General features: G+C 36.3%; 2 protein-coding genes across 3 annotated transcripts; one reads left to right on the forward strand and one right to left on the reverse strand.

The window, feature by feature from the left end:
- Window positions 1-136: 136 nt before the first annotated feature.
- Window positions 137-4,034, reverse strand: LOC113763203. 2 transcript variants are annotated; one of them, XM_027306947.1, is made up of 4 exons: window positions 3,882-4,034; window positions 3,685-3,746; window positions 3,172-3,341; window positions 137-310 (listed from the first exon to the last, which is right to left on the reverse strand). In XM_027306947.1, the coding sequence occupies exons 1-3, from the start codon at window positions 3,937-3,939 to the stop codon at window positions 3,219-3,221; spliced, it is 243 nt and encodes an 80-aa protein (XP_027162748.1). In that variant the 5' UTR covers window positions 3,940-4,034; the 3' UTR covers window positions 137-310; window positions 3,172-3,218. The 2 variants fall into 2 exon arrangements, with proteins under 2 accessions (XP_027162748.1, XP_027162747.1); XM_027306946.1 differs by lacking the exon at window positions 137-310 and having other exon boundaries at window positions 3,028-3,341.
- Window positions 4,035-4,967: 933 nt separating this feature from the next.
- On the forward strand, window positions 4,968-13,146 carry LOC113761332 (protein pleiotropic regulatory locus 1). Its single transcript, XM_027304280.1, has 17 exons — window positions 4,968-5,214; window positions 5,353-5,377; window positions 5,515-5,626; window positions 6,384-6,465; window positions 6,626-6,688; window positions 7,399-7,483; window positions 8,433-8,525; window positions 9,017-9,080; window positions 9,256-9,341; window positions 9,422-9,523; window positions 9,856-9,939; window positions 11,002-11,062; window positions 11,147-11,213; window positions 11,313-11,390; window positions 11,953-12,017; window positions 12,407-12,484; window positions 12,576-13,146. The coding sequence occupies exons 1-17, from the start codon at window positions 5,078-5,080 to the stop codon at window positions 12,746-12,748; spliced, it is 1,455 nt and encodes a 484-aa protein (XP_027160081.1). The 5' UTR covers window positions 4,968-5,077; the 3' UTR covers window positions 12,749-13,146.
- Window positions 13,147-13,391: the final 245 nt, after the last annotated feature.

The following is a 13,391-nucleotide window of genomic DNA, read 5'->3' on the forward strand; positions in this document are numbered from 1 at the left end:
TGACAGTCCTAAACTCAAAATCCAATACTTTTTTGATTAATAAAACACAAAAAAAGGAAAAAGATGAGAAATCGAAGGAGAGAAAAAAAAAAGTAAATTTTGATTTAGACAAAAGAGTATACACATCGCAGTCGGATATTTTACATAACTATTGCATTTTTTTTCTCCAAGTTAATTTTCACATGAGTAAACAAAGTCAAGTTTAACAAAATTCCCCGCCGTTACTGCATTCTTCCTTCGGAAAAGCTCCTCCACCCTCCACTCTGGCCCGCCATCTTTCTCCCGAAGCCCCATGCGGTGCTCATCCGGACTGCAAGAGGAGAACGAGGTATTATTATTACTATTATTTATGAGCTGATGGCGCCAGTCTTGCAAGCAAAACTGAAACAGGAAACCCATCTTCCAGAGACCTGCCTAATTTCGAAAGAAAGCGACTTCAAAGTCCCTTTCAAAGAAACCCTTTTCGCCAATTTTGGAATACAAATCCAATTATCAATATATTATATATATACATATATAGACGTATATATATTTTTTTTAAAAAAAAAAATTTGCCAGAAAGTATAGCATATATTATATGCCCTGAAATCCAAAAATTTTGGACTTGTTTTCCATGTTGAACACCATTCAACGTTTAACAATTTAGTCTGAGAAATAAAAGATGATCGAAAGGTTGTCAACAAGAATATCAATCCACAAGATTTAATGTGTCATTTGAAGATGGATAAACCCAATCACACATTGAAGCTCTGGAGAACTTTAAACAGTTCCTTACAAAAAATTCCACAAGATTTGAGGTTATCATGGTCGGAAGAACGCAGGGGAGTTCAGATTCGAACTTTCAATAGATTCCGGTTGGGAGAGGAGGATGCCAATTTTTTAATTGCCATACTTCTCTCTCCCCCCCAACCCCCAAAAAACAAAAACAAAAAAAAATTGCATGAATACATTTTCCGATTACCTGTGTATCTCATATACATCAAATTACCACTGTACATTCTCAACAAAAACTCCAGAAAACAGCAACCCAAACAGGCACTCGAACCAAGCAAAACTAATGAAAAAGGTAAAACAATGCAGGGCACAAAATTATACATGAACAGATTGACGGGAAATGCCATTAATCAGCATCACTGGTTGGGGCCACTGTTTGGCGTGATAATTTTCGTGAGCTCCACACGCTTTAGTAAATGTTGTTGGAGAACAAAAACGAAATTGCAGCATCAATCAGTCAAGAAATGTCTCTTTCCTCTTCGGTGCTGACTGACTGGAAATCCGCCCAATTACTACAATATTCTCTATTGGATATTAGAACTACAGGACGATACTCTACCCCCTTCACTTTCATGGGATGATATTTTCTTTTCTTCTATAGATAAAATCAACCATGTCATCAGCTGTATGTAGGGTAGAGTCCTTAATTTGACAAAATCAATAAGCCTGCATCATTATCATCTTTCCAACTTCTTTTTGGTACCACAAACACAATTTATCATCATCCATGTTAGATATAGACTTGTTTTAACACACTCCTCCAATTATGAAGACTAGTTCTAAATAACTTCCTCATGCTATAACCCATGAAGAAGTGATTTGTGATTGGCAAAAGATCTATGAGGAATCAACCACAGGAAGCGTAGATTGTGGAACGGGGGTCCACACCACTTGCTGGCAAGATCTCGCAAAGACTCTCCACTGCAAGCGAATAGCCAGACCTAGTACAAGTTCTACCATCTCCATGCCCCCTCCAATTTGTCAGGCTCCCTTCTCTCTCTCTCTCCCCCCCCCCCCCCCCCCCCGGGGGACACAACCAAAAAAAAAAAAAACCCCCCCTCTTCTGCCAGTTGACCCCAATCCCGCGAACCTGTTTAATCCTGATTATGCCAGATTCTTTAGAATGCAAAAGCGAAACAGACATGCAAGAAGCAGAATTCAGGTCATTCCTAATTACAACATGAGAACCTGGAAGACCTGCTATCACGCCTACTGCAAAAGGGAAAAAAAAAAAAGGAAGAAGAAGCTGAACAAGCATTTTTACACCTGCTGCTAATCTTTGTATCCACCATATTAATAATAGACAGATCAATCAGATTGCCAACTTTAATATACATGCTAATCTTTGATGAATTAGCAAATGCAGAATCTTGAAACAGGATAAGAAATCTTTAGATCTCCACCATAGAACAGATCATTCTAACTCAATCTGAATCTGATCATGTGTTTAGGAAATGTGTTTACAATCATGAAAGAAAGAAGCCCTCATATCATATCAATGTAGTTATACTAGCTAATCCAGAATCTCCAAAATTCAACAGTCCTAAGTTCTAGTTCGTATGGCATGACAACATTACCTCCACTAGAATCACCAAACACCAGGCATGAGCTCAGAGAAGGGTACAATCAGATCAATTTCTTTGCTATTTCGAGTTCTCATTCAAACTTGTCCCAGACCTAACCATCTCTCATTCACTCCAAACATCCTAAAAGTAAGTTCAATTCAAACAATTTACTGCATCACATGCTTACACATAGCATGCAGAGACTCATGGTACCAGATCAAGAGTAAAGATCTACTTCAGCAGAGCTTTTATACCTGCAATTAGGAAAGTTATGAATCTCTCACATCAAATCTCGGCTAGAGAATCCAACGATGAGGCAGATTGAGCACGAATTTATCTACAACAAACTTAACCAACCATCTGGCCAGATAAAGCATACTCCAACATTGGCATCAGAGGTATAAGTTGGATATATAACTATTAAAAGATTCTAAAAGACCAGAACTTTTTCCGACTGTTGACTTCTCAGAAACAAGTATTCGGTCATTCATCACACCAACTTTCCATCACCATTTCATCAACCAACAGAGTCTGAGCTTTGTATAATCCATGACAAACAGCAAATTGAGCAAGCATCTTTCATAAACTGATTGTACAATTAAAATATAAGAGACGTGTAAACATGTACATAGAAACACATCCACATAAGACACACATAATGAGCATACAATGAAAATAGCAATGTAACTGAACTTAACAAAGGAAAGGAATTTTGTATAGCGAAACTTAATCACAGAACAAAATCATCAAGGTCCCTCAGGCTGGGTTACAACTAGGGAAATCAAACCCAAAAAAAAAAAAATAATAATAATAAAGAGTTGAGACATAGTACCCAGCTCATTGGTAACTGATACACTCTGGAATATTCCACTAAACAACTCATTTATCCACCTCCATTGCTTGAGCGGCTTTAGCTTTTGCCAATGGTGTCAATTTTGTTTTCACCTTCTTTTTGCCAACTTGAAATCCACTGCCTCCCTTCTTTTTGTTGCTACCATCCACCTAATCACATAATCAACGAACGTCAATCTTCCAGGCCTCAGAAGACGCTATAATCAACAGTCACCACTGCTCACGTTAGCCCTTTAACTTCGATAGTCCAGATCCTTTTTAATCCAACACGCATGATTATTTGTCAATTTACTAACTTCCTAAGCTCATTCAAACAAAGCAGTCAAACAATTGCTGGAAGCACACAATTCTAAATGGCCTAGGTTGCAATGAGCAGAGTCGAGCTAGCTGTAATGGGCTTGTGATAATCATTTGGACTTAAAGAAATAATGAATAGAAATAATCAACAATTTGAAAAACAAAGGCGGGATTATACAAAGAAAATGATAATTACTTTCATCTTGTTTTTCTTGGCTTGGAGCTTCTTCACCTTCTTTTCTTTCTCCGCTTTTTCTCCTTTTTTCCAGAAAAATTACGGAAAGAATTACAATCAGAAGCTTGTAGATGAAAATAAAATTTCAGAACAAAACAATACAAAGAGACAATACTTAAATTTAATAATCATGAAGAAAAATAGATAAAGAATCTGACTTTGGAGGTCGAATTCGTGCTGCCTTCTTCTAAGAGCTAAATTGTTCTTCTTCGACATTATTAATGTACTATGGAAAAACAAACAGCTAATCAATTTTATCTGGCGGTGGCGGTGAATGCTGAGAGGCCTAAACCCTAAACCCTGACACTCAATCTCGTTTCTTTGTTCGAAAGTCAACTATTATTTAATATAAGTAATAATAATGAGCTTCTTGAAGAGGCTAATTACAAATACAACCCTCAAATATATTTGTAATGTTACTTGTACCCCAATGATTTGCGTCTTACTAAATTAGGAGCCATGATAAAATCACCACGAGATATATGATCATCATATTTTGGAATGTAATGCTTGCATATTTTATGAATGCCTCAAATTTGCATTCATATTTTTAACCTAAAAATATATAGTATGAATTTAAACCTTCTGCTTGTACCTACAGTGTAAAATTTTTTTTAATACAAACTATTTTGATGCGTGATAGATTTGCTGAAAAAAAAAAGAGAATTTAAATATAAATAAAAAGAATCTATGAAAAAAATTCGTTCTAAAAATACTGACAGAATTAAATCAAATGCAATATTCACATGATATCTCTTTACAACAAAAAGATAATTTTGAATCAAAGAGAAAAATAAGTATTAGATCTTACAACTTAAGAGGTTGTGTCAAGTTTTGTTATGTAATATGGCATATGCAAGACAATTTTGATGAAGAGTGCTAATGAACTAGAAATATTATAAAAGCTATTGGGTTATTACTTATGTTTGAAGGTTAACTTTTAGGAGTTTTTGAAAATGGTTTAACAAAAATAACGCTTTATCATATTTTTAATTTTAAAATGTGATGTACGTGTAATAAAATACACAATAAAAGAATACTCAGAAATTTGTCTAATTTTTTCCTCTAAAAAGAAATACAAAACAAACAAACAAACAAGTTTCCCCTCTTGAATTAGACAGTTCTAATGAAATCGTGGCATTCCAGAACACGCTTTCGTGACGCCCTTTTTTTTTAAAAAAAAAAAATTCTCGGCTATGGGTTTTAACTTCTTTAAAGTAGTCTTCTTCTTTTCGTCAAATCCCGGTTGTCACCCAAACCAAATAGCAGGACCTCTCCGGCGGTGCGCCACCTCATCCGTTGTCACCTCGCCCCGCCGCACGGGGAGCAACTAGCGAGAAGTGAAAAAGTGAAGATGCCGGGTTCGACAATGGACTCGGAGCTTCCAGTTGAACCACAATCTTTAAAGAAGCTAACCTTCAAGTCCGTAAAACGAGCTCTTGATCTTTTCTCCCCTCTTCACGGCCACTTCCCTCCTCCCGATCCCGAGAGGCAAGTTTCTTAACCGCCCCTAATCTGTTTATTTGTTGGTTTTCAAGTTTAGGGAAATTTTGCAAAGATTCTTTAATTGTTTCATATTTAACTGTATAAAGTATTGATGCTTAATTGTGTTTCTTTTTTCAATTTCAGCAAGAAGATTCGAGTTAGTCACAAGGTGAGTGATTTTGTATTTATTCGTTGAATTTTTGTGAGTTTCACGCTACAATGTGATGTGGGTTGGGTGAATTAGAGGAATTTTAAGGTCAAGATTGATATGTGTGGTTTGATAGTTGATTGTTTGTGACGTTTAAGCTAAATGTTGAGTACGCGGGTGTTGAAGAAATCAGTGCTCAGTCTCAGCCTAATGCCAAATCAGCTGCCCAAGATCAACCTTCTGCTCCTTCCAATGCCCTTGCTCTGCCAGGTATTGAGAATTCTTTTGTTGGAAGAGCCATCTGCAGTCCTGTTTAGCATAAGTATTAAAGTGTTAGATTTTTGCATATGCTTGGCATAGATTATTAAGTATTTAGATGCTTTTCTTATTTTTGGTGCAGCTATGGGGAAAGTTAATCTTTCAATTAGTCCTGTATTGAAAGACCTTCTAGATCTTTTTTCCAGAATGTCTTGATTAGGGTTAACCTACTATTTTGGGTGCAAAAAAGGGAGTCAAGAATGGATTTTTATTTGATAGTGGTTGTTTGTCTTGCTAATGGGTGGTCCTGTTAGAAAGTAGCTCAGGTTATAATCATGTTCTGGACTTATCAATATCTTGTGGTCATAAATATCTCAAACCAAAACAAAACCATGCAATGCATGCAAATATTTACAAGAATCTATATTTTGTATCCAATTAAATAGATGTTCTTGAAAGTGTCTCATCTTAGGTAACAATCCAAAGAAAAGGATAGAAGTATACAATGACTCCCAGATTGGTTCAGATTTAGTTTGGTTTAGGCCTTGAATTTTCCTCATTAACTTATTTGACTACTTTTCTAAACGTGCGTGACTACAATAAATTAGAATACTCACTGCAACCAGAACAGCTTCTCCTTTTGGCTCTGCTTTTCTTGGGTTCCTTTCCTGGGTAGACAAAACTTCTTTCCTGCATTCTTGTTTTTGGGTTGGGGGAGGATATTTGTCCTTTAAATTTCACTGACTTGAACTTGGCTTTCTCTTGGAAGGTCCAGAAAGCATAAGAGATCAACCAGAGGGTGGAGGCCAAAATGAGCTAGTTATTGGTCCTTCTGGGCAACCAAAGGGCGGGTGTGTATACTTTCCCATGTCTGCTTGATTCTCTGATTTAAAAAATGCTAGCTCATGCTTTGCCTCTTCTTTTGACTTACTTTTCAATGTTGGAGGTTCCAATATATGATAGCAAAACTTAGGCCAACATACAATCACTTCACAATCCTTTTGCTTGCAGAACTGAAGTTGCCTTCTCAGGAAAAAGTTCTGCACTTGTTGCTTCTCATGTTTCATCTGAAAGGTTTGGATCTTCTCCTATGGTTAGTAATTGTTGTAAGCACATTAAGTTTTTTTTTTTTTTTTTTTTTTAAATTTGGATTCACTGGTATTAGTACTAATTGCTAGGACACAAAATGCTAGGACACAGTGCCATGCTATTTAGATGAACAAATGACTTGTTTTCATTTTGGCTTATGGTTTTGGGCCTGGGGAAATATTTCAAACGTTAGTCTTGTGAATTTACAACAATTATGTGTTGCAATGTGCCTTTTTTGGATTAAAAAAATATTTCTTAATGACAGAGTGTTGACATTTCTCTTCCAGAATGTGTTAAAATCTACATGTTCACTTTATCTTCATCTTCCTTGAATAGGAAAGAAAAATAAAAAGAGGAAACATAATTTGTAATGAGAACAATTAACTACACTGTTTGGAATAGCTTTTACGAGTCATTGCTGAAGCAAATCGTGCTCACTTGGTTTTGAAGGGAACCAAAGATGTTGATTAGTCCAGCTTTTGGTTCCTTAGGATGGTGATAACATACATCACTAGGATGGGGGTAATTAAGATGACCGATATATTTGTATATTGATATATGCATTAGTGATAGGTAACACCAATGTCGGCTGAATGTGAGACCATGGTTTATCTTATCATACTTGGCACTTTGAAACTGATGAAGATCGTGCAAATATGCATGTTGTTAAACTTATTCCCTGTCTGAATTTCCAGGAATCTTTCTACTGCTGCCATTATGGAAAGGATTCCAAGCAAGTGGCCGCGTCCTATTTGGCATCCCCCATGGAAGAATTACAGGGTAAGTTAGTTATACTCTTCTGCTTGGTGCACTGTGTGGATAGCTGTATTGGTTTTGCTGTTGATTCCTTTATGGAATAGCTAGTCTCTTTGACTCCAGCCACCATCTGCTTTCCTTGTCCTGGTTATCCTTGAATGGGCAGTATAAGTCTTGTTGACTGGCATTCTGTTTAGGTGTTGTTAATAATTAATCATGTTATGAGCTTCACTTTTAAGTGGGAGATCAACATTCAAGCATCATGTCTCTCTAAGGGCCCTCTCTTGCCTTTTTCCGTCATTTTGCATGGTTTATTTGTATTTCAGTTGTGGAGAAAGATTGTGCATAGAGTAATTTTGTTTAGTTTATGGTATGTAGCATTTCAGTTACTGGTATATGGTGCCTTGTGGTACCAGTAAAGATGGTTATAGAAGAATTTTGTTGTGACGTAATGGAGATTTGTCTACCCTTTGAGCCTTTTGTCCTTTAATCTTTCACAGACGAAAATCAACCTCGTGTTCCCAATTTAAGTTTTATTCTATCAGTTGACTGAAGGCCAGGTTAGCAACAATTTTTTAAATGACTGAGATATCAACCAAGTTTCGTTACCAAAGAAAACAGGATCTGCAATTTAGCTACCCATGATATATTCATATGACTTTGAACTTAGTTATCTCCTTTAACAGAACAAAGACCATTAATGTACTTGTCTAGATGATTTGCTAATTCTACTCTGGTGTGGGCATATGATGTTTTTGTGTCTGGAGAATAGGAAGCAATCCATTTACAAAAATAAAGCATGTGGATACCTTCCCTTGCTTGGTCTGATAGTAAAGAAAACAAGGATACATATTGAGGTCTGGGGACTTGATTTTTCATTTTGTTTCTGAGATATGTCTTACAGCTTGAATTATTACTGATGCTGCAGCAAAGTGATTGTATCAACTATTGCTCTGACATGCTGAGTTTGCAGGTCATCAGTGGTCATTTGGGATGGGTACGATCCATTGCAGTTGATCCAAGTAATACTTGGTTTTGTACGGGATCTGCAGATCGGACAATCAAGGTTATGAATTCATCTTGAGAAGTTTGTCTTTTGAAGGAAATTTGTTAGTCAGTGTAAGGAAGAGAGATAAGATTTCTATAGCAAAAATTCAAGGTTGTTATCACAGGTCGCCGTTTATTTAAATAATGTTTCACAGTTCCTGGGTATCTGGGCTCTGATAACTTAAACAACTGATGTTTGTTTAACATATGTCTTTGAAGTTTGTAGCTTTTGTACCAAACATTTCGCTGTTTCAAGAATGTATTGAACTGCTGAATTCTTTGTGATGAACTTAATTTGTAAAATTTCCAAGCCACTCTAATTGAGGAAACAAAAGTTGTCTTAACTTTTGACAATGTTGCTTCAAGATGTTTAATATTTTAACATAACACCTTTGTTCTTAAAGAAAATAATAACAATTGAAGATATCAACTTTTTCTTTGATATTAAATATGCTTGTGCATCTATTGCTGAGGCTTGCTTCCTTTTCTTTGTTATTTTTATTTTGTAAGATATGGGATTTAGCGAGTGGAAGGCTGAAGCTCACACTAACAGGTCACATTGAACAAATAAGAGGTTTGTTTCTTAGCAGATATGTTGCTTTCAGGCAGTTACGTTCCTGCTGAAAATTATTGTTTACTAACTTGTAACATACTGTACAAAGACAGGAATTTTCGGACCACAAAATTGGAAATAAAGTTGATGGTTAGTTGCAGAGTGCAGAAATATGATATTTAATTTTTCCTTGCAGGCCTTGCTATTAGTAACAGGCACACGTACATGTTCTCTGCTGGGGATGACAAACAAGTAAAATGCTGGGACCTTGAACAAAACAAGGTTCGTAAGGGAGTAAATAACACTATCTAGCGTGGAGAACTTGTTAAGCATGCTCTAATAATTCTTTTTGGGCTTTCCAGGTTATTCGATCTTATCATGGTCATCTAAGTGGAGTTTATTGCTTGGCTCTTCATCCAACACTTGACATCTTTATGACAGGAGGTCGTGACTCTGTGTGTCGGGTATGAAGTCCGTTTAGAGATTCCTAGTTTAACAAGTTATATGCAGATTGCTTAGTGGTCCTGATAATGACATTGGTCAATTATTAATCTGGAAATTGTACTTTATGGTATATTCTTTTAAAGTTTTTTTTAATCATATTCGTTTTTAGATTGTCAATGTGAATGAAGCCCGCACCTGACTTAACCCCCCTAGGCCTCTAGACATGACATTTTAAATTTTTTGCAGCTGTTAAGAGTTAAGACTGCTTCGTAAAAGTGCATGTGGATTTTCTTTTGGCTGGATGTTATGCAAATTTAATCATTTTGTATTGTTGATTCAACAATATTTTCAGGTTTGGGATGTTCGCACTAAGGCGCACATTTATGCACTTTCCGGACATGATAATACTGTGTGCTCAGTTTTTACTCGATCCACAGTAAGCAATTCTAATTTATTCTGAAACTTAATTCTGGATGCATGCTTTTCAGAAAAGATCTTTTTATGGTATCTAAATGGTTGGTTAAAGTGACTGTGATATAGCTCCAAAAGAAATTCTACATAGGCACTTTTGAGGATTTGGCTCTCTGCAATAAGAACTATGTTGATAGACATTAGTCAGGAGGTTGAGAATGGAGAATACAAAATATTTGGGAGAATCTAAAAATTTTGTTGGAATCTTTATGTTGACCAAAACCAGGACATTTGATATCTTGCTAGGATTTATATCTGTTAATATATATACGTGTGGTATAAGTATTCTTTGTGGCACCTTTTTGTTATTCTCATACCATATCAGCAGTACGTGTTGGCTGCTCTATTGAGCCAAGCCACAGTATCAACAGCATTGGTAGTGGTGGGTTTTCCTCCAGATAACTTATAACTTTCTTTGAGTAGATTTTTATTTGCCTGAGTGGCGCCTAGTCTGACTGTAATCTTGTAGTATGGGTACTTATTAGTAATCAAAAGGAAGTTTTTTGGTTCAGTTCATAAGATATATTGCTTAATGCATCCATAGACCTCTGCAACTGCAATGGATTCACATGTGCATAATAAGAATAAGATGCATTTTGGTATGTACTGAGAATTTGAGAAGCAGTTGCATTCTCTTGCTGGTTGATGTGAAAGGATGACACACTTCATTGGTACAACATTACAAACTTTCCTAGTTAAAGAAATTAGAGGTGAATGTAAGAGATTGACATGAATGTTAGCTTTTGCTAGGAAATGGAGGAATTGATGCTATATAGTTAATATGGGGTAACAACTTTGTTGCTTAAGAGATTGGAAAAACTTAGAATTGACAAATTCACTCACAAAGAACTTGTATTGTACAATCCAAGTGATCAACTGGACTCAATACTGTGCCTTATTGCCTATTAAAATTGTTAACTCCAACATTTTTTTTTTTGCTTAAACTTGATGCAGATTATGTTGCTTTACCTTAACTGTGGTGATAATCTTATGCTGTCTAATCTCACCATCAGACACCTATTTTCAGGATCCACAGGTTGTTACTGGTTCTCATGACTCTACCATAAAATTTTGGGACCTTAGGAATGGTAATCCTTTTTGGAATTATATGTTCCATCATTTTGTAAATATCCAGTACTTTCCTCCGGTTGCTAATCACTCGTGTTTGGTAGGCAAGACAATGGCAACTCTCACACACCATAAGAAATCTGTTCGTGCAATGGCTCTTCATCCAAAGGAGTAAGTATCCATTCCTTTTACCTGTATTGGGTATGATGGAATGATTGTCCGCATTGCATGTGCTTCATTTCTTACATAAATTAATCTTTCATGTTACAGGGAATCTTTTGCATCTGCATCTGCTGACAATATAAAGAAATTCAACCTTCCTAGAGGAGAATTTGTTCATAATATGCTGTAAGTTTTGTTGGAAGCTAGTGTACCTTGCATTTACTCTGTTCTTGTGAATTTTTCCCTGCAGTAACATTAGGAGTAATCACCTTGATTTAATATAGTTTCTATAGTGGTCCGTTACCCTTTTGAGCTATATTAATAAAATTCAAGTTGCTTTTGAGGTGTTTATTTCCTTTACATATACTGCAAATATTCATAATATTCATAATTACTCTATCAGCATCAGCTTGAAAATATTGTGGATTCTTTCAAAATAAATAAATAAATAAATAAAGTTCCTGATGCAAAATTAGACATAATGAAAGTGCAAATATGCCATTCTGCTGTTCGAGTTGATTGGACTGGAAATGGAACCAGCATACAGATCTTAATGAAATTCAGATTTAGTGAAGGTAGTTTTGCAGGTTTTGCCTGGTTGACTAAGCATCAAAGGTTGGCCAGCATTCCTACCTGTATGAAGTGTTAGGACTCTAGTTGTTATTTTATGGACCAGCGCAGAAGTTATTGATAACTCTTGCATAGTTTAATGCTTAAATGATTGAGATATTGGGTTCTTGTTGTGCAGCTCTCAGCAGAAAACCATCATCAATGCTATGGCAGTAAATGAAGAGGGTGTATTGGCTACAGCAGGTGAAGATTATCTGTAATTAAACAATTTTTCTATCCAATCCATTCACCCATGATCAGAGTTTTTGATGATCTTACTAGTGATTTTTCAAAAATATTTTTTGTATATTGGCTGCAGAAGTGGTATAATGTTGTTGGAATAAAGCTAATTTCATGTGCACCACTTATAATTAACAATTCCTTGTTGAGTTAGAGAAAGAAAAAAAAACAAAGGAGGATTATGATTTGATGTTCTTCTGGAGTTGGAAATAGAACATGAATCTGTGCTCAAGCTTCATGTGCAATCCCTTACATATTACGTGGAATTAAAGAGCAAATGATATTGTGGAAGTTTGTGGTTTCTTTCATGGAAGGATGTTCATCATGCTCATGATTTCTTTCATTTACTACAGGTGATAATGGAAGTTTGTGGTTCTGGGACTGGAGAAGTGGTCACAATTTCCAGCAAGCTCAAACTATTGTTCAGCCTGGTACTTATCTAGCAAATTTTTGTTTGCTTACTGCTCTATTTTGATTTCTTGAGAAGATGAATGGTGAAGTTTTGGCATCTATTTGTCTCAGGATCACTGGAGAGTGAGGCTGGCATTTATGCTCTGACCTATGAGATGACTGGTTCGAGGCTTATTACTTGCGAAGCAGATAAGACCATTAAGATGTGGAAAGAGGATGAAACTGCCACCCCTGAAACCTTTCCCCTTCATTTCAAGCCACCTAAAGATATTCGCCGCTTTTAGTGGAACCTTGTATCTTGTTTCAGTTGTATATGCCATGAAAATATTTGGTAACAAAATCGTCGCATTGTGTATGCAGCTGTTGGTTGCCCTTTTAGTTAAAGATGCTTTACATTTGGACACGCAATGGAGTGGCCAGAGATGTAGCTTAGCATGGGAAACATCTGCCTTGAGGCGGCTAAAAATGCCTCCCCGGGTTGGCTGCCGAAGCATGTACCTAGATTTTGATATCTATGTGCTGTACTTTATTTTATTTTATTTTGACGAGCAGAATAGGTTAGTCCTCGGCTCATTTGAAAGATAGAGTTGGGTAGATGGTGTAAATCAACAAACAGAATTTGCAAATTTTAGCTAAACAGTTTTTGCAAATTATTAGATTTCTTTACCTTTAGTTGCCCTAATCTGGCCCCTATTTGTGATTGTATCATTTTTCATTCTAACATTTGATACCTAGAAATGCTCAACAGTTATGGCTGGTGCTGTCATTTGGAACCTGAGGTTTCCATTGTTCGGGGAGGGATGCCTAACCCTCTCGCCTGTGGGTCTTATTGTCTATTTTTTTTTTTTTGCCTGACGGAGGGGGTATCCGGGCCATCAGGTAAATCGGACCCGATTAATCCTCCACCGGCCCGGGAGGAGAGGCTCC

Source organism: Coffea eugenioides, chromosome 2 (genome assembly GCF_003713205.1).
Source record: "Coffea eugenioides isolate CCC68of chromosome 2, Ceug_1.0, whole genome shotgun sequence".
In the NCBI taxonomy this organism is placed as follows: Eukaryota; Viridiplantae; Streptophyta; class Magnoliopsida; order Gentianales; family Rubiaceae; genus Coffea; species Coffea eugenioides.